General features: G+C 45.8%; 1 protein-coding gene across 5 annotated transcripts in view; it reads left to right on the forward strand.

Moving 5' to 3' along the window:
* Positions 1–16,298, forward strand: part of ME3 (malic enzyme 3) — a 123,313-nt gene extending 107,015 nt beyond the window's left edge. For all 5 annotated transcript variants that reach the window (XM_027467043.3, XM_072032811.1, XM_038177153.2 and 2 more), the window contains 8 exons: positions 1,499–1,608; positions 11,535–11,632; positions 12,310–12,423; positions 13,128–13,233; positions 13,811–13,953; positions 14,245–14,418; positions 15,068–15,166; positions 16,023–16,298. In XM_027467043.3, coding sequence (XP_027322844.3) covers positions 1,499–1,608; positions 11,535–11,632; positions 12,310–12,423; positions 13,128–13,233; positions 13,811–13,953; positions 14,245–14,418; positions 15,068–15,166; positions 16,023–16,184 — 1,006 coding nt within the window. In that variant the 3' untranslated portion in view covers positions 16,185–16,298. The remainder of the gene's footprint in view (positions 1–1,498; positions 1,609–11,534; positions 11,633–12,309; positions 12,424–13,127; positions 13,234–13,810; positions 13,954–14,244; positions 14,419–15,067; positions 15,167–16,022) is intronic.
* The last annotated feature ends 4,627 nt before the right edge of the window (positions 16,299–20,925 follow it).

Raw genomic sequence — 20,925 nt, forward strand, 5'->3', positions numbered from 1 at the left:
ACTACACGAGATAAGTTGAAGTTGACCTTCGTCATTGTATTTCAGGTTAACTGGGAAGAAAACCTCCTGCTGTGGCATGTTACCCCTTACAGGAAACTGAACTGAAGCAAGGTGTTGAGTTGGATCTGAGCTTTTACATCTAAATTGTTTAAAGAGTCAAATATATCTCTTATATCACTGTGCTACTTCTCTAAAAAGCATGCAGAGGAGGTGAAGTAAGTGCAAGAGCTGGCAGCGACCTGTTTCCCTTTGTGAGACCAGAGTGTCTATAAGGACGAGTTTCTCATGATAGATGATTAAAGGAGCACAATCCTTGTACTTATCACTATCTTCTTGCTGACAGATGAACTTGAAATGGGAAATAATAAGAATTAAAAATTCAGGGCCCTGCTAGGTGAGCCTGACTGCCCAGACTGCAAATGCCATGAGAAGAGCTTTTCATGACAGGAGCCATGTTTTGTAAATGGAACATGTTTCATCCAGTATTCATTTATAGATTAAAGCACGGGTGTACCCTACCTCAGATTTCAGTGGCAAAGGAGGAAAGCCTGAATGGGAGGGATGTAAGGTGATGCTGCCTCTGCACAGCTTTCAGTCTCAGAGAGGCTCATGTCTCTAATACAGTGCGGCTATTGAGAGCCCTGCCACCAGACTGCAGCACGGGAGTTGCTAATTTTTGCCATACTCTTTCCCCATTCTTCTCCCACTGTCCATCACGTTTCTGTAAGAGAAAGGAATATTTATGGAGCAGTCTTGAGTATTACCCATTTTTTAGAAACTACACACTTGCTCTGATATTATTGGATAATTATGGAAGGTTTGCAGTTATTTCCTGCCTTTTGACTATCCAGGTCACTGGCTGTCATCATATGCTGGTTTCCTGCAAATCTGCAAATCAACTCATTGGAGAGAAATGTGTTTCCAAAGCACACAAATGTGGCTATGAAATCACACAGTGAAGTAGTTGGGTCCATGTGAACCTACAAGCAGTTTTCTTCTCATCTTTCCCTTACCTATGGTTGAAGTGGGCATTTGGTGATGTTACTTTAACTGATGTGATTTTTTTTGCAGTCAGATTTGCTGTATTGCAACATGACAATTGCAATATCCACTCCAAAAGAGCATCTCCAATGCTTTGAGAAGATCATTGGTAAATATACCACTGAAAATTTGTCATACAATAGTACAAAGATGCGTATATACATATGTGTATATATGCACACTCATATATAGATAAATCTGGAAACCCTTTGTGTCCCTTGAGTAGGCATTGTGAATACAACTTACTCTTAGTTAGAGACTCCATATTTCTGCATGTACAGAGCTTGGGAAGGAGGTGATCCTGTTTGATGGTATGTGATGCATTTCTGTTGAGAATCAGTGCTTGTGATTATCTTAGCACTTGAGTCTCTAGATACATTGTCCTGATAAAGGTGTTTATATCATTCTGTGTTGTAGAAATATTTTTACCCATTTTAAATTACCCTTTATCTTTCAGGTATGGTATGAATTGCCTAATCCAGTTTGAAGATTTTGCCAATGCTAATGCTTTTCGTCTCCTCAATAAATACCGCAACAGATACTGTACGTTCAATGATGATATTCAGGGTAAGTACAGTTAGGAAAATACAGACTTAACCTTCACCTTCTTACGAGGAAAAGCAATTAAGATTACAAGAGTGTTTATTACACAATACTCAGATGTGTGATAAGTTTTAGCATTTACTCATAAGCATGAAAAAAAAAGAAGCACAGCAGTCAGAGTGGAAAAGTGAGTCTCCATTGTTTTTAGTAATTTAGCTGTTGACTGCAGCAATGTTCTGTGCAGAAAATGGATCATGTGCTTTAGATTATTAATATAATTTAGAGAGTTCCATTAAATTTCTTACAATCTAGATAAAACAATACTGGTGTTTTATCAGTTGTGCAAGGCTTTCAGTTTCCATGAGCCACGTGGTTATTAGCTGATCCTGGCAATGTCCCTCTTTTGTTATCCTCTCCATTATATGCACAATTGATAAGGCAAAACCAGCTTTTTTCCTCTCCATGGATGCTAACACCAGGGTAGTCTGAGAACAGATGTTGTCTCCTAGGGTGGTTAACATAACTCTTCCAGCACCAAAGAGAAATGGCAACAGCAAAGCTGGGGTTAGAAACAGCATGCCTACCAGGCCTTGTGAGGCTCATCTGTCAGCAGAATTGCTCAAATGCACAGAGGGATGCAAGCAGCATATTGGTGCCATCCTTGCCTGATGCTGACTTTGCTTTAAACCTTTGGAAGGGCTGTTTGCCCATCCCGCAGGGACAGGATCTTCCCAAGTGATTAAAAATAACCAGTTCTTCTGTGAGTTTCTTTGCTTTTTCTTCTTTTGTCTGGTCCCCCTTGCAACATGCAGAAATGTCGGCAGTTTGTTGACTTAATTATTTGCAGTCAGTAGGACTTATCCTCACTTGTATTTGAAAAAGATTGGAAAAAAAAAGTTACTGATGTTGTTTTTCACACAATGATGGCCCTTTTGTAAGCAAATTTTGCAGCAGTATTTCCGTATCAACCACCCATCTAGCAACATTTGGCAGTGTGCAATAGATTGTTCATATCTGTGAAGACACAAGAGTCAGTAAGACCTTGGCTTGTGGGAATACATTTGGTGTAAACAGATGCGTCGTCCCTTTTCAAAGACACTTTCATGAAGAGGGTTTAGAAGCAGAGGAGCTTCAGGCATTTCATAGAAGGTGAGGTATATAACGCTGTACAAGCAGACTGCTAGCTCTTCTCGGCACCTGGAAAAGCTTCCAGTGCAAGAGAAGCACAGAAAAACAGAGTCCAGGGGATACATTTTTGATTGGAAGTTTTGAAGGAAAGAACCAAGAACTCAAACTTTCTTGGAGGTGGACAGATGAAGTCCATAATATGAAGCAGATGATGTAAAAACTTACTTGGGATTAGTTGCTCTCTCTGCAGGTGGAAGGGGACCCAGCAGCTGAATGGAAAGGAGGCCAGGTGACATGGCACATCTGTGGGGCTGGATGGAGGTTTCTGGAGGGACTGATAGGATTTTAAGTCTTACTAAAGCCACTAAAATAAAGCATCTAGCTGGCACTGTTTCCACAGTAGCAGATAAAGAAATAAATCCTGCTGATCCTTTGAGCAGACAAGTGATGAGTCAGGGGAAGCAAGCCACTTTTTCTGGCTTTCTTATGTAGCTGTCAGAAAGAAAAGGGGAGTCCAAGCCAGGGTCACAAATGAGTTTTAGGGACCTTTGTGAAGCTGAAACAACTTGGACCCACTTAGCTCTGTCTTGGAGTAACGTCAGAGATAAATGGATTTGAAGTTGGGATAAGTAGACAATTTACCCATACTAATATATCCCTCCATTCCCCAAATGATATCAGAAAGGTAGAAAGTGCCCTTCTCTCATTTACACCCTCCTGTTCTTTGTTTTTCCTTCAGGCTCTCTCTTTTATAACATGCTGATGTTTCATTATTTGCCTACTTAAAAAAAAAAAAAGTGGGAGAGTTAAATGCAAAATGTGTTTTAAATGATTAATGAGAATTGTGCAATGCCTTGCAGCAGTCCTGATTCATTTTGCTCCATTCAGACAAGAACAGACCTCCTGAAGCCTGAACTATCCTAGCTTCTGAGCTGGCACTGTTTTAGGTATATTGATTTAAAAACACATCTTAGGCACAAACAGTGCAAGGTAGGTCAGGCCTGAGCTGCACTAATTAAAGTCATTGTCCGTTGGTAAATGGGAGTCTGAATGCAGTATGCCTACACACACAGGCAAGGTGTGGGAAGAAAATATAAATTGCTCCACTTCATCTCCCTTAGGCCTCTCTCTTGCTATCCCAGGGCCTTATACAAACAGAAAGCAATTTATAATATTAACGCCTACTTTTTTTTTTTTTTTTGGTCACTCAAATTACTATATTGCCAAATCCATCCTAACCCAGCAAAGTTAAAATGACTCAGGCCCTTTCCAGTTGAAGCCAGCCTGCTGATGCTGAGTGGGATGCCTGCCAGGTACCACAAACGGGACGAGGTGATTGCTCTTATTCTGAAAGCCATTAGCCTGGGAGCGAGCAGCTGGCTCACAGTGCCCGCGCGTGGGAGCTCCCCATTAAGGGAGAGCTTCTCCTTCCTCTGTGGGGGTGATGACATCAGTCCTTTCCCAGCTCCATCTGGGTTCATGCAAGGGGCAACAGCTTCAATTTCAGCTACGTGGGAGAAAATTGATTGTCCCTTCTCCCTGTTTCCCAGTGAAGTACCAGGGCAGGCAATGCAGCACGTGTGAAATTGGAGGGGCATGAGAATGCCTTGAATCCTTCTCTTTGTCCTCCTTTTGCGACTTTGCTCCACTGAACTGTGCACAGTCATAAACAGAATGTAGGCAACTGAAGTCTTACAGAAGTGTCAAGTCTTGTGTACCCCTGCAATAACCATCTGTGCCTTCCTGCTTCATAATAGAAAATATATGAAATTATTAAAGAAGTCACTTTGGAACGAACCTTTGGACATCACCCAGTCCAGCCCTTCACTCAAAGCCAAGGTGATTTCTAAGTTAGATCCAATTTAGACATTATATCAGGTTTCACAGAGAATATTATTTGGTCCAGACAAATAAATTGCAATATCTCTATGGATGGAGATTTGAAACCTCTGAACTGAGCTGTTCTGTTCTGTTCTGTTCTGTTCTGTTCTATTCTATTCTATTCTATTCTATTCTATTCTATTCATGGCACCTGTTCCAAAGTTTGCTTATCTCCCTTGTGCATTTTTTTTTCCCCTAATATCTATTTGGAATTACCCTGGGTGCAACTTATGTTCATTGCCCCTCATTCTTTTGCTGTGCACTTCTGGGAAGAATCTGACTCCGTCTTCTCTATAACCTCCCAGAAGGTAATGTAGGCAGAAATTAGATGCCCTCTTACTCTTCTGCAGCCTAATCAAACACGGGTCCCTCAGTCCTCTTTGCACATCCTGGTCATGTTGATGGCCCTTCCCTGGACTCACTCCAGTTTGTCAATAAATTCCTTCTGCTGAGAGCCCCACACTGGATATGGTAGTCTAATTAAGACATCAAAAGTGCTGAAATAGAGAGAAATGATCTATTTCCTTGACCTACAGTTCTGCTGGTGCAGCCTGGGAGGCTGTTGGCCTTCTGTGCCACAGGGGCACATTGCTGGCTTATCTTCTTGTCCACCAGGACCCCCAAGACCTTTCTTGCAGAGCTGCTTTTCAGCCATCAGAGATGTGCACTGAGTGCCCACAAGAATCAGGAGCAGTTTGTGCTTGGACTAAGCAGAAATGGCATCAGACCCATCAACCTGTGATTGGGGTTGGACTGCTTGGCTTGCTGAGTTGGAATCTTTATGCTCCTACAGAGATCCTTCAGTATGATGACCCAGTAAGACACAAAAAATATTCTTTATGAAAGTTGTTGTACAGAGAGCCCTTGGGACTTTCATCCTTCGACAAGGCCCTAAACAACCTAACCTAACTTTGAAGCTAGCCCTGCTTTAAACCAATACTGGACTGACCAACCTCCAGACATATATTCCAACTGTAGTTTTTCTATGAAAAGCTCATCCTTCTCATTGATCAATGTGTCACTTTCCATATTCACATAATAAACACGAACTTTTTGGGCTCAAAGTGCTTACCCAGTACAGAAGTTGTTCTGCAAGTTAAGTGAGAGTTGCAGAAAAATGAAGATATCTCTAACATTTTAATTAATTAATTGTATCTGTATATGTCATTCAAATGCCTTTCATACATATAGGCAAGGCAGAGAGAATGGTGCACAGAAACATAAAGCCTACAATCTTCTGTCTCTGGGCACCTGTAGCAGTGTCTTAACACAAAACCTGGTAACATTAATAACATTGACAGTTTCTCAAAGAATCACTCATCTGTGTGTTTTAGATTTCCCCATGTCCAATTTGAGAACAGACAGGGTTTCTAAAATAGGCTGAACATCATGCAAATGAGACTTCCTCAAGGCACTTCAAGATGGGAATCCCCAAATCACTAGCCATGTTAAAAACACTCAGTCCTTTTATTTCCATGGTTCCTCCATGCCTAGAATCATGCATAGAGGGGAACCACTTTTTGAAGAACTTCTCAATCTTTTCCCAGTTATTAGAACAATGGTTTCCTTTTGTTCTTGTCTGTACAACTGCTGCTAAGCCTCCAAACTTATCGTGACCCACCAGGCACCTTGTATCATTATCCTAGCAGATAATCTTCCCATAAGATTTCCAGGATGCTTCAGGCAGCAGTGTCTCAGCCTGGAGGAGCACTGCTTACAGACCTTAGCTGAGGTTGGGAACAGACCAACTCCAACACTGCAAATCTGAGCAGCTTCCAGCATCTGGACAAGTTAGAAATCAGTCCCATGCAAACATGGCCCATTTTGCACATTTCCATGTGCTTTGAGAAGCAGGGTTAGTTTTTGGCAAGGCATTGTCAAATTTCAGCAGATTAAAATGATGCAGTATCTAACTTTGTTGTTTCAGCTGGCGTGGAAAATGCATCAGTAATTATCATCAGGAAATTAAGGGGGGGGGGGAAGCACAATAGGAAGGGAGCGCTGGACGATGTCTCGCTGCAGGACAAAGCAGGCTGTGTCCTGCCAGGCAGCTCCTGAGCAGCACGCTCTCTCTGTGGGGATTCACCCAGCCTGAAGATAGATGTGGAGATATTCTCAGTCCTGTAGGGGTTCACCATTACCAGGCCCTTTTGGACCTGCTGTGCCCTAGAGCAGGAGAGGCTCCTGTATTTCCTTTTGATGCTAATACATGAATGATTCAAGGGACAGTTCCTAGACTTGTGTCTAAATAACTCATTGACTGCTAAACAAGACAGATCAGGACAGCCTGGACTCCTGGGTGGGAATGGGCTGCAAGGCCCTGGGCTTAGTGCAGGGCCCTAAAGATCACGTTCTGTCATTTGGGGGATTATAACATTTGCCCCCCTTTCCTCTCCTGCTTTTCTTGTTTGGTGTTTGGTGCATAGCCCTGTGTTGCAGGCCAGGGTTGTGCCATATTTTTAAGGCACCACGCTGCATAGTCTAAGCACTTTACAGTGCAAGGAGAAAAAGCAGGCACCTAGAGATGACCAGCATTAGGCATCTGACTTAAGGTAAGCTCCATCATTAGGGAGCTCTTCACCATGCCACCACCTCCAGAGAAGATCTGGGTCACCAGTGCCCCTAGATCTGTTAATGGTGGAAATTAATTCCTTCCCTGAGCATCAATGCTTTGCATTTTACTGCTGTTCTGGATGACTTGCTCCATGCCATTTCTAGATTTATTTCCTTAATGTTTTACAGAGGCACTTTGGGGGGAGGATAACAATAGCCGACAGCCATGGAGGTGAAGACCTTGTGCTGCAAACACTTCGGCAGCTTTTTGCTTCAGCTTTCTTCTATTTGACTTTTGATTATGTACATGTATTTGGAGTGCATCTGGACGAGCTCCATTCTTCTTTCCAGTAACAAGCTGAATGGCTCTAGGGAGTTAATGTGAACCAGGATTTGGAAAAGCTCTATGCTTCTTCTGCATTCATAAATTTAGATACATTTTCTTGGTTGCCTTTCGCTGGAACTGTTGAACAGGTGTTTGCTGTTTCCTGGGCCCTAACTTTAGCAAGGTTTTGATGGGGTGAAATATAAGCAGGCAAAGCAAGGGTGAAAAATGAAAATATGGGGATAAACTTGGCCATCCCCTCCAGCAGTGTGGAATGCATGGGTGCCTCTGCCTTTCCCATCTCTGCTGCATTTTGAAGCTCTGGAGCAGATCCCTTCCCCTTGGTGTTGCTCCACTGACATCTATGGGGCTAGTTCTGCCTTACACTAGTGCAAGCAGATGATCAGCCTCGGGGCAGTGGAAATCTTTGCAATATTTTTAGTGTGCCTGATTGTCAGAGATTAATTCCTACTGGAATAGCCATCTTCCTGAATGCACTGTATTTTTAAAGGGCTCTTTTTTTCTTTGCTGGTCCTCTGTCTAGACTCCATGGAGAGACTCTTGAGGTCTGCTTGCTAGCTTGTGATATTATTTAGCATTCACTTTGACTCTTGGACAGATGGGATGCTTTGTGAGCATATTCCTTTTTCTCTCTGTGCCCTTCCATATCTCACCTCGGATGCAGATCAGCCAAGCTGCTTCTTGCTAATTACTTAGGAAGTAGTTATCTGTAATAACAGCATTCAATCTCTTTGGAAAACAGATATGCTGATGTGTTGAAGGGTGGTTGTTTTTCCCTTGCCACAACTCATGGTGAGGGTTTTTCTTTTCCCCCATCTCGTTTTGTGGTCTTTTTGGAATTGCACTACAGTGATTAGCCAATTCCTTATACAAACCAGCTGTGAACTCTTCTCCACAGAGATGCTTCTATTGTTACATGCTCAGAAATTGTAATTATCAAAGAAAAATATTGAACTAAGGCCAAGGTACCGTAACTTTGTTACTTGAGTAATGGGGTTTGATGCAGTTTAGGAGACATGGAAGGATTATAAGCACTTTGGAGAGAGAGGAGGAGGATTAGGAATGGCAGAGCCCTGCTGTTTGTCTGCTCTGCAATGCAGGCATGGGGGAATGAGCAACAGCGTGCCCTGTCCCATGCGGCTCTGCTCCACAAAACGCACATTGCTCCGCACGCTGGATCCGTGCACCCTGTCTTTCTCCACACCCTGCTCCTCAAATTCCTACTACTGACACACTTAAAAAGACTCAGAGTCCCTCTGTTGAAAGTCCCACGAGTATTTTCATCTTGTTTAAATGGGTTTGCTGATATGAGCATTTGTCCCATCAGACTTCTGGACAATGATAGGATATAAAACAACTTTGCCTGGGTCGGGACTAAGAGAAATGTATTTCTCCAGTTACATTTGTTTCTTTTAAATACTTCCCAGGCATCCGTTGCTGCTCAGGCTTTGACCTGACACACTGTTGAACTGTAATGGCTCCATCCTGGGATTTTTCCCTCTGATCACTTACCCATACAGGGATTTGGGGATTTCTATACGAAGTAAGCCTGGGAGATAGTGCAGGAGCATGTGTAAGCATATACAAAGGTGTTCGTTTTCTATTGTATACCACAAGGTTGGCACTGCTGAGAACTGTGGGACCCTGATCTCTCCCCACTGCTTTGCAGTTCTGAGTGCCAGGGTGGGTTATTTCATCTCTTAAAAAACAGTGGTGGCAGAGACACTTTCAGGGTGCATTTCATCTGACCCAGATCAGGTCTCTGCTTTAGCAAGGACAGGTTCATGCCTTCTCCAGAGGAGCCCCTGTCCCTAGCAGTAGCAAAGCAGTGCTGCTGCTGATAGACTTACTGAAATGCAGAGAATGATCATGGGCTACCTGTGTGACACCCCAAAAACGCAAAATCTAATATAATGCATCTATGCAATTATCTGTCATTCCTATAAATTCCTTGTATATTCATTGTCTTCTACTCTAATTTTTCTACTCATATGGCATTGCATTTTTCCAGGTAAATATATTACTCTATATATAGCTTAAAGAGGCAGAGATTTAGAGCAAGAGAAGCAGGAGAAAATCCTTCACATGTATACTTCAGTTGTCTGAGCTGGCAAACATTAACACTGAAGCAGGGGAGCTTTCAGTGACTGGTTCCTTTGGTATCAACATCCTTTTAAACTGGACCCAGATGGTCTGATTCTGGAAATAAACTTACGCAAACAGTTTTGTGAGCTAGCAAAGGGAACTCATCCTTGTTGCTGAAGTGAGTGTCTCGAGTGGTTCCTTCCAAGAAAGAGGTTTAAGAAACCACGACCTGCAATATTAAACTGTTAGGTTAGTCCATTTTCTGTCTAATACAGGGATACTTGCAATGCCCTCCTGAGTAAGAAACAGTGCGGCTGCCATTCTGTACCTGGGTGCCTGTGCATAGACATTATGGTGCTAATGTTTGCTGCAGGACCATGGCCACTGCCACCTCTGCTAAACCAGAGTCCCTGTTAGGTCCAACAATTATTCAGTTTCAGAGAACTGAACTCACCTGAATTACAAAAGCAAGACTTTGGTGAGATGGTGGTACTGACAAAAAAGTCTCATTTAGCCAAGAAAAAAAAAAAAAAAAAAAAGGAAAAAGATTTAATTTGTTCTTAAATGGGTTCCTTATGCAAAATAGGCTATGTTAATAAAAGTTACTTCTCGTCCAGAACAACTGTGCTCCCGCTAGGTTTTGTGTTTGCATGGGAATAATGAGAGAGAAAATCATTTCCCCAACACCATGATATACCAGGAAAGCTGTGTAAAGTAGGCTTTCCTAAGCTGTGACTGTCACACTAAAGACAAGGTGCCGTAAAGCTTGTTATTTTCTCTGTCCTCAGCAGATCCAGCAGCACCATCTGCTGGCTTCACTGGTCATGGGCACGCTTTGCTCGTGAGCGGCTCTGATTTTCCCTCCCTGGCTGTTGGTTGGTGCCTGGCAGCACCCCAGGACTGCGAGGGATCTCAGTGGCGTGCTGAACAGTTAAATGGCCAGGAAAAGAGGAAATGCTGGAAATTTGGTGAAACCAGAATAGCCTGATAGCCTAAAAGGGTTCCTTGTCCCCCCAGCACAACACAAAACTTGTTACCTGTGGTCTCCCTTCACACAAAGCTCTGAAAATAGGAATGGAGAGAGCAGCATCAGAGCTGGGGACGGATCCCAAGTAGTATCCTTTGAAAGGCAGAGGGGTAAAACTGCCTCCTTTGTTCCTAGTCCACCTCTAGCACTTGTAGCCAGCGTGCCTGTAGCACACTGTAGCCAGGTGACCTGAGCTACAGCTCTAGCACGCTGTAGCCAGGTGACCTGATACCACCAGTGCCTGAACCCTCACTACCCTGTGCCTTACTGATTTCTTTCTACTGTTTTCTGTCACCTGGGATAGAACATTAGATGAACACTAAATGTTATTGATGTGGGGTAAAGGCAGATTTATTCACTCTAGCCATCTGCCTCCCTGGATGGATAGAAAGCTGTACACATCACAGGACTGTCTGCTCTCCACATACTGCATTCCTTCTCACCAATCTGGGACAAACTCATGTTCCCAGACACTCCTTAATGCTTGGCAGGTAGATGTGATGCCTCTGAGTCAGGGGTGAGTCAGGGAAGTAAAAAGAGAGCAGAAAGTGCTATGATCTGAAGGTGAATGAGGAGAAGATGATGGTATTTCCATGATCATAAAAGATTTTGTGACAAGGGTGCCCAAGTTCAGTCTGCAGCTCTGTTACAGATGTCTTGTGTGATCTCTGTCTGATCTTAGACAAGTCACATGCACCTTAGACTCTGTCACTAAAGGACCAGAGTGCCTTCCCTACTTTGAAATATTAACCCTCAAAGACTCCTGCAAGACAGGAGAATACCACTTTCCCTCTACATGGAGTCAAAAGGACACTGAGTCTAAGAAAAAGTTAATGCCAAAATCCCTCCCACAAGGTTTCTACCAGTGTATCAGTAGGACTGACAATCCCCTTGCCAAATCCCCATGTCATGGTGTTTCTCTCTTTTCAGGCACTGCGTCTGTTGCAGTCGCTGGCATCTTTGCAGCCTTAAGGATCACAAAGAACAAGCTCTCAGACCACAAATTTGTTTTCCAGGGAGCTGGAGAGGTAGGAATGTTCTTGAGTTTGTCCTTAAATATCACCTAAAGTCAAATTTAGTGAGGGAAAAGTCAACCATGAATCTTCCTGCAAGGCCCATCCGCCTGAAGGCAAAGCACAGAATCAGGTTCCTTGTCACTGGTCAGGAGTGGGGCCTACAGGTGGATCTTGCTGCTGCATAGAAGTTGCCAAGAATTTTTCAGTGACATCTTGACCTGTGAGTCCTGGACAGTCCTCCTGGATGCTCCGAGGCTGTCAGTGAGGCTAGCTTGAATCCTCAGGGTTGGTATTTAGGGTAAACCAGAGCATTTAAGCAACACAGTTGCAAGAATTGAGACTTAAAGAATTGTAAGAACATAACCTCATTCTGTGGAGTCAGTCATATTGCCTGCAGGCCAGAAAGTCAGGTAGCACTCAGATAGTCTGTCTGGTGGTGTGCACCAAGAAAGAAGAGGAGGAAAAACTGTCTGAAGCCTGGACTGTGAACAAAAGGAGTTGGTCCAGGCCCTGGCTCAGCTGTTGCCCATCTGCGGGACTTTGGGTAAGGTGTGTCACTATACAACCGCAGAGTAGAAAGCCTCCCAGCTTTGTGCAGTGCAGTGGGAGGACCCAACACAATTCTCATTCAAAATCTGCTACGATCAGATGTTACTACCCCAATGAAATGTTTATTTACTCTGTTCCAGGCTGCGATGGGCATAGCTCATCTCATCCTCATGGCCATGGAAAAGGAAGGAATTTCACGAGAGGATGCCATCAAAAAAATTTGGATGGTGGACTCCAAGGGACTGATTGTCAAGGTAAATTTGTCTCCAAAGCTAATCTCCACTTCCTCAGCACCTCCTGCAAGCTAGAGAGAGGCCAGAGCAGGCAGACACCTTGAACCCTGCTCAGCCCTGGAGCAAGGGCTGCAGTTTCACTGGTGGCAGCAGAGCTGTTCCAGCTCTCGGAGGGCTGGATCTCATGGTGGTAACAGTGTACCAACAGCACTGGCTATCCCAAAGGCAATGCTTTGGGATGAGCCCCTAAAAGTGGTAGGGTGATGCACTGCTGTCTCAGTGGCATTGCAACTGCACATGATCACGGCCTCAAGCAGCACTGGAAGTCGTGCGTGCTGGATACATGGGGCATTACAACAGCAGTATTGTGCCCTGCTTGGTGATCCAGCCTGGCTCAGCTCTGCTCTGCACTCTCTGGGACCTCAGGGCATCTGCCCCCATCCCTTCTAAGACTGGAGGAGACTTGTGCTACATGCATGACTTCTCTGCCCTGGCAGCCAAATTCCTTTCTCCACACAATGAGTGTATTTTGGAGGGTGAGATGAGCGGAGACCAGCCCCACATGACATTACACTGACTGCTCAATGCCTGGCTGTCTGATGCTGAGGGCTTGCTCTGAGGAGCCTGGTTTAAGAGGAGGGCAGAGAGATGAAACAAACTGATGAGTTACTACATTGTGTCTCCACCCTTTGCCAGAAGTATGAATTACTCCTTTTCCCTCACAGGGCAGGAGCCACCTGAACCATGAGAAAGAAACGTTTGCCCAGGACCACCCCAGTGTGAACACGCTGGAAGAGGTTGTACAGAAAGTGAAGCCTACAGCAATTATAGGTGGAGTTCCCTTAACATGACCTTTTCATGTCAATGAACTTCTTAGGAGAGTTTCTGTCTTTCTTCCAGGGCCTCCTTTTGTACTCAGTCAAAAAGTAAAGAGGTTTTAGTAAAGAGTTTTTTTTTTTTCTTTTTTTTTTTTTCCCCTTTTTATCAGTTGAATTCTCTACATCATTCCCTTCAACTGTGGGACAGAGGTTTCCCCTTTGTAGGAGACCCCCAGATGGGCTGCAGGTGGAGATGCCACTGCAGGCAGGATCTGGGGCTTTCAGCAGTGAGCGTGACCCAGGGAAGCGGGGCAGGGATGAAGACAACATTCAGGAGGCAAAGTGCTGAGAGCTTCATCCAAACCAGCCCAAACCCTGATCCCTGCACTGCAAGGAGGAGATCTGGAGGAGCAAATGGATGTATTTTGAGACAGCCTTTTAATCTCTCTATAACACAAGAAACATTCCCATCTGCATCTCCAGAGATGGAGGCCTCCCACAGTTATTTTGTGACAGAGGTGTCTAAGAGGGATCGGTGCAGCTTGCTGCTCTCAGTCAGAAAGCACCCACTCACTCCTCTGTTGTTTTAGGTGTCGCAGCCATCGCGGGAGCTTTCACTGAGAAGATTTTGAAGGACATGGCAACCTTCAATGAGAGGCCCATCGTGTTTGCCCTGAGCAACCCCACAAGTAAAGCAGAGTGCACAGCGGAGCAGTGCTATCGCCTCACTGAGGTACTGGATCTCAGCACAGGGAAGATGGGGGCTCCAGACACGCTCTGGCCATGCCTGCAGCATGACTTGCAGTTGGGTAGTGCAAACACCCCCTCAGTGCTCAGTGGCTTTGTTCATGACACTATTTATGGCTCTGGAGACCAGGCCTTTCTGAAGTATGAGCAGGGGGTGGCTTTGCTGGACATTCGTCTACCTGGTCATCAGAGTTTCCTGAGTATACATCATAGAAAGCAGCAGACATATGAGATGTCTCTTCTGAACTTGGACGTTTCTTTCTCTCTCTTTGATCAGGGCCGAGGAATATTTGCCAGTGGGAGCCCATTCTCAAAGGTTACCCTGCCCAATGGACAGACCTTCTTCCCTGGCCAAGGAAACAACGCCTATGTCTTCCCAGGAGTGGCACTGGGAGTCATTGCCTGCGGAGTCCGACACATCTCTGATGATATCTTCCTCCTCACAGCAGAGGTTTCCAAGTGGCAAATAACTACTGTTCTTAAAAATTATTATAAGGGGCACATGCCTACTTAAGGCAATTTCAAGAAGCTAACCCGGTGAAGTATTGCATGGAAATTGCACATCATCAGCAAAAAGCCATGGCTTTTCCCATGGGAAGGAAGTCCTGAGCAAGGTTCATCCTTCATTGCACCTGTGAAGGCACCTGCAGGAGTGGCAACAGGGTTCCCCTCACTGACCGCAGCTGCTACCCTTTATAGCAGCATTTTACCCAGTGAGGCTGTGGAATCTCCACTCCATGGAGATTTTTAAAAGTTTTTGGACATGGTCCTAGGCAATCTGATCTCGGTGGCCCAGTTTGAGCCAGGGAGGTTGGACCAGATGACCTCCAGAGATCCCTTCCAGCCTCAACCATTCCGTGATTCTGCGATTCTGATTTTGTTCATTACCTGCCCTGAAACAGCACTTCCATTGTTATGGCTGCAGTTTTAAGTCTGTAACGAAGTATATACACACAGGTATTTTGAGTAGTTCAGAAGTTTGATTGAGAACTAACCCCAGCTCCATTGTTGCCAAGGTTTCAACCATGTGTTGGGTGATCCTAGTGAAGGTAGCACACACTTGAGACCATTTCCGTAAACTGTCTTCCTCTTCTTTCTAGTCTATTGCTGCTGAGGTGACAGAACAGAATCTTGCAGAAGGAAGACTCTATCCCCCCTTGGACAGTATCAGAGAGGTGTCTTTCAAAATCGCTGTCAAAGTAAGTACTCATTTATTTCCACTTTTTGTGGTAGGGAGGGCATAAATAGGCCTGGCATTGTTCTTGTTTTGTGTTTTTTAAAATCATCTTATTCTGTAGCCTAACACAATGATTCTTGGGAATCCTTCCAGACAGAAGTGCTTCTTTTATCTCTTCTATCACTAAAGGCCACATTTGAAAAGTATCTCCTGATTTTGGATGCCTCACAGCTCACAAAGATCTACATTATTGCTTGGAGCTGTGACTGCTCACCACTTCCAAAAATCAGGTTTAGGGTCGACATCAAACATGAAGCAAGTTGCCAAAAGATTTTAGGTTCCAAATTGCTATTTTGGAACCTTTCCTTTTGAGTTTGATAGGGATCTAAGCATCTAAATACTCTTCCAGATCTGGGCTTGTTGTCTAATTATGGGATTCGTGCCCTGCATACATGAAATTTGTAATTCCTTTTCAAGGGACACCCACTGAGAATCACATTAGCCTGCTAGGAGCTACTGAGAGACGCACAGCGTAACTCAGGAGCTTAAGAGTACAAGCAGAGGTGGTTAATGGGCTGCTCACCTTCTTTAACTGAGCAGCACAACCATTTTGCTAGGGCAGTGGAAGCATTTCTAAACAGCCAGGAACTGCAGGTAGTTTGTATTCCCTCACCCAAGGGTTGAAGTGCAGCCTACTCAGGGGGTTGCTTAAAGAGAAATAATGTTCAAAACCGGGCACAATTTTAAGGGCAGGAAAAAAAAAAAAGAAAAAAAAAAAGGGGGGGGGGGAAACACAGCCAGTGCTGAACTGTAGTTGGTTTTAACTTTGTAACATGTCAATGTTATTTCATCGGATCTTTTTGCTTATCTTTTCACAGATTGTTAACTGGGCCTACAAGCATGGTCTTGCGTCTTGGTACCCTGAGCCAGCAGACAAAGAAGCTTTTGTGAAACAGCTTATTTATAGTCCCGATTACGATTCGTTCATTATTGATGATTACACATGGCCTCCCGCAGCCATGCAAACACAAGATGTATAAGATTCATGAGAACTGTTTTCTCATTTTTTTCCATCAGTTCCCGTGGTCCATATCATTGCTGATATAAATGCACTTCCAGCCTTGCAGAACGATAAAAGTAAATGAATCCAAGTACTTTTTTACTTGCTACTGCCTTTTCTCTGTGGGATCACATGAACGGGATAAAATAAAGTCCACACTGGGCAGTCAGTACTCCACGGAGAAAGGCAAAGTATAGTTCCAGCCCATCCCAGTCAGTTTGCACTACAGGGTTTGCCATCATTTAAAGTCCCATGAACCCCATGAACACTGATGTTCCCTCTACAGGTTTGAAAACACTACGTTTCAGCTGTGTAACAACCGGTACAGGAGGAGGCAGGGACTCCTCCAAGGAAGGACGGAGGCTGAAAATAGTCATGTGGTTCCTTTTCTCAGCAAGAACGCTCAATGAGTTCTTGCCAAAACCAAGAATCTCACAAAACATTGTCATTATCTTCTAACACTCTGGTCCCTGACCAGTCACCCTCACATAAGACAGGAGTAGCTCCTACCACTCTTGGAAGACATTACGGGCTGTCTTCTCTGAAACCTGCCGCTGTCAGGAGTCTCCTAGCACTTGTAGTTACAGAGGTACTGTTCACCCCACACGCTTCCAAAGCCCCACTAACATTTAAGTAATTAACTAAGTAATTTAAGTACAGCTGGAATCCAAACAGAAAGTGCTTGGAGAACCCCCTGGAAGGTACTGACAGTGATCTGTGACTGAAAGGATTGTTCTTGCAAGAATTATGCTAAAACAGCAGGTCCAGGGTGTGTGGGTTTGTTCCAATGACCTCTTTAACTGGTACCATGCCATGAATATCCACAGGGAATATCCATAGTTTTCAACCCCCGGGGAGTATCAGTAGTTTTGGGTTGGCCTCTTCTCACGTATAAGACTAGAGGGAATGGCCTCAAGTTGCACCATTGGAGGTTTAGGTTGTAAATTAGGAGAAACTTCTTAGAAAGAGTGGTTAGGCATTGGAACAGGTTGCCCAGGGAGGAGGTGGAGTCACCATCCCTGAGGGTGTTCAAGGAAAGGTTGGACATGGTGCTTAGGGACATGGTTTAGTGGGTGATACTGGTGGTAGGGGGATGCTTGGGCCAGATGATCTTGAAGGTCTCTTCTAACCTCACTCGGGTTCAAGTTTCCCCAGCGCACACGTGCCCACCCCATACTGCATCACCACATCTCCTGCTGTGCACTGCAAGGATGTGCTGCCCACAGCCAAAGGCACTGCTGGGGCTCTGGTCCTCTGGGGGTGGTCTCCGTGTGTCACAGAGGCCCAGGGACGCTTCCCCCAGCCCAGCAAAATTGTCACGGCCCCTGCAAACACTGTCCCAATGGGCTAATTGTGTTCCTAGCCAGAAATGGGAAAGAACAGAGGAGACAGCTGCCAGCTCTTCTCTTCCCATTTCTCACAGCCCATATGCGGCACGGCTGAGGCTGGTTACCGCCGCCTTTATTCAGTAATATTTAGCTTGTACATGCCAGCACCTTTCACATTCGTTCCATATGCAAGTCTTCTCACTCAGCCTAAGGAAGGGAAGAGAAAGGAGGAAGGCTTTAAACTGATGGAGACATACTCACAAATACTTGCCTTTTTCAGCAAGACACCCCAAAACTGAGGTTTCCTTAGACCTGTCCTCACCTCATGAACTCAGCCCCGAACACTGCTGCCATCTCCTGTCAGTTAACCCCAATAGGTCATAAAATGAGCCCCACAGCTGCTCGCTCACTCCCCTGCAGTGGGGTGAGTAAGAGAATCAGATGGGTCAAAGTGAGAAAAGCTGCAGGTTAATGGGACGACATTTTTATAGGTAGAGCAAAAGCTGGACCTGCAAGCACTGCCAGGAGCCAGCTCTCACACTGCCTGCTCTTAGTGTCTTTCTCCATCCTCACTACTACTCCCTTGTTCATTTTCTGTATGTCCCCTGGGCTGTCTGAGGAGCTGTTCATCTCCAACCCCTCCAGATTCTATGTGGTCAGTCAGGGGCCACAGAAGCAAACATACTCACTTGGGAAAGATAACAATGCTACCAGAGCTCATCTGTGAGAGGGCCTGACAGCGAGTGGCCTTAAAGGTGAAGTCAGGCTCCTGCTGCTCTACTACGGTGTGCTGAGGAACATGAGTCTTCAAAGACAGTAAGGGATAATTCAGCAGAATAAGTAGAGGAGCAACCAGGAAAGTGAAGAAGCAAGGCAAAAAGTATCTTAGTGCTCAGATGGCTTGCAATCAAGTGTGGGCAGATGTCATGGGATGATTTGACTCATCTGGTCCAAGGCAGAGACTGACTGCCTCCCCCACCACCCTGGAGAGGCTGGCTGGAGAGTCACTCTGGCGTGTGAGCAGCTGGCTCTTAATAGCAGGAGGCATCCCTGTAAGGAGGAGACGAGAAGGACAGTCAGAGCTGCTCCTTGGTGGCCACGCAAGTTGGAAGGGAATAGCCTCCCTGCTTGGTCGGGTGCTATTTCTAAAAAGCAGAGCAAGCTGGGAGAAGGCTTGGCCTAGAAGGGAGTCTCCTTGGCCACTGGCATTTCACAGGTGGGGATGGGAGTGCTGGGAGACTCTGCTGCCATCGTAGCCCCACGTTCTCCCTTTGGGCACATCCAGCCCACAGCAGGGTTTTCAGTGGACAGGAGCTGCAGGGGGCCAGTGCGGAAGAGACCTAAGCACTGCCGAATGCTACGGGAAGCTCTGGGCTGCTCTGCCATCATGGTCCCTACCAAGGCCCAGCGGAGCTACTGCCGCAGGGAACTGGGGTCAGATCAGCCTCATCCTTTGCAGGGCACGGCCTTCCAGCCTTACCTCCATACACCTTGCCCTCAGGGAAATGCACAGGCAGTGGAAGCAGGGACATGTGGCCTGGGAAGAGTACAGAGATGAAGTCTGGATGTGCAGGGATGACATCAGGAAAGCCAAGGCACGGATGGAACTGATCTTGGCAAGGGATGCGAAGAATAACAGGAAGGGATTCTATAGGTGCATTGCTCGGAGCAGAAAGGCCAAGGAGAGTGTACCTCCTCTGGAGGATGATAAGGGTGAGCGGGTAACGACAAACATGAAGAAAGCTGAGATACTCAGCAACTTCTTTGCCTCAGTCTTCACTGTCCATCAGGCATCCCAAGTCTTTCATTTCCCTGAACCCGTAGATAGAGGCTGGGGGAGTAAAGTCCCTCCTACTATAAACAAAGAGCAGGTTTCTGGGGAACAATGTAGTCATTGGTCCCAGCCAACATGGGTTCATGAGGGGTAGGTCCTGCCTAACAAATGTGATTTCCTTTTATGATATCTAGTCAATGAAGGGAAGCCAGCTGATGTGATCTTTTTGGACTTCAGCAAAGCTTTTGACACGGTTTCCCATAGGATCCTACCGGACAAAATGTCCAGCATACAGCTAAACAAAAACATCATAGGATGGGTGAGCAATTGGCTGACGGGCAGGGCACAAAGAGTTGTAGTAAATGGGGTCACATCAGGCTTTACCATAAACTTTGGCAAATTCTATTAAACCGAAACTTACCTTGAGATATGCACCATGTATCCTATAGAATAATACAATTAAAAGGTGAGCCTGCATATGTTCAAAGTTTCCTGCGCAGGTGTCCAGACATGTAAAACTGATATAAAAACTGCTGTATCTATTGACTTTACAATTCAGGCTACAAGATGTGTGCTTTCTGAGGATAAAAATTACACTTTCTTGATAGCTCAGTGCAATTTTGAACTGTTTGAAGATGATGTGTGTAAAGAATGCGGAAAAAAAAAAAAGTGCCACAAGCACCAGGCAGAATGGATCCCGTCCTTCTGCTGGAGCTGGGCTCTTCTTTTGTGCATATGCCAGAGCAGCAAGGGGCAGATCCCGGGCTGCCAGGCCCAACGAGCCGCCGCCAAGCAGGCACCAGAGGCTGCAGGAAGGTTCCAGAAGCAGCGGCAGCAGCCCGCGCAGGGGCAGCCGCGAGTGCAGGAGCCGCTCCTGGGCTCTGGGCTCAGCGGCAGACGCCTGCCCCTGCAGGGAACGAGGCCCACCCAGAGCCTGCCCAGCGGCATGGGCCTTGCCCAGACATCCTGGGGGGAAGCCCTGGCCGCAACAAGTGAGCGGGGGGCATGCAGAAGCCCCTCACAAATGCTGACGAAAAACAGGGCCCTCAAAGTGAGAGGCAACCCTGCAAGACTTGGAGCAAAGAGGCACTGCCTCTCCAGACAGCACAAAGTTTCCTTCAGCACAAAGAAAAGGAAAGGCCTCTTGGCTCTAGATGCCGCCCGACACCACTGACAGCCGTGCTGCGGACAGGCCAAGGCCTCAGCCAGCTTGTGGCGCGGGGGGGCAGGCAGAACTGCCAAATGGCTGCCAGGGCTGTCAGAGGAAGGGTCAGGAGCTGCCCTGTCGGGGAGCAGCTTTTCTCTCTCTCTCTGTGCACTCAGGGAGCATCTTTCCCGTAGGGCCACCAGCGAGCTGACTAAGCTGGGACCAAAAGCCACCGCTCCCCACCTCTCCCCACAGCAGGGCCCCAGAACTGAAGAAGATTTAGCACCCTGCCAAAAGCAGCCCTGCAGCCCATGCCGTAGAAAGGGAAAACCAAGTAAAGTTCTTCGTCCCCAGTGTCATTACCAGTGCCTTAGCCTGCAACGAGGGAGCCACGAAGAAGACAAGGCTTTCTCCCCATGGCAGAGGTCTGGCAAAGACGATGGCTAAAAGCTGGGAACATGGCCAATGACGG

Source organism: Anas platyrhynchos, chromosome 1, assembly GCF_047663525.1.
Source record: "Anas platyrhynchos isolate ZD024472 breed Pekin duck chromosome 1, IASCAAS_PekinDuck_T2T, whole genome shotgun sequence".
Taxonomy (NCBI): Eukaryota; Metazoa; Chordata; class Aves; order Anseriformes; family Anatidae; genus Anas; species Anas platyrhynchos.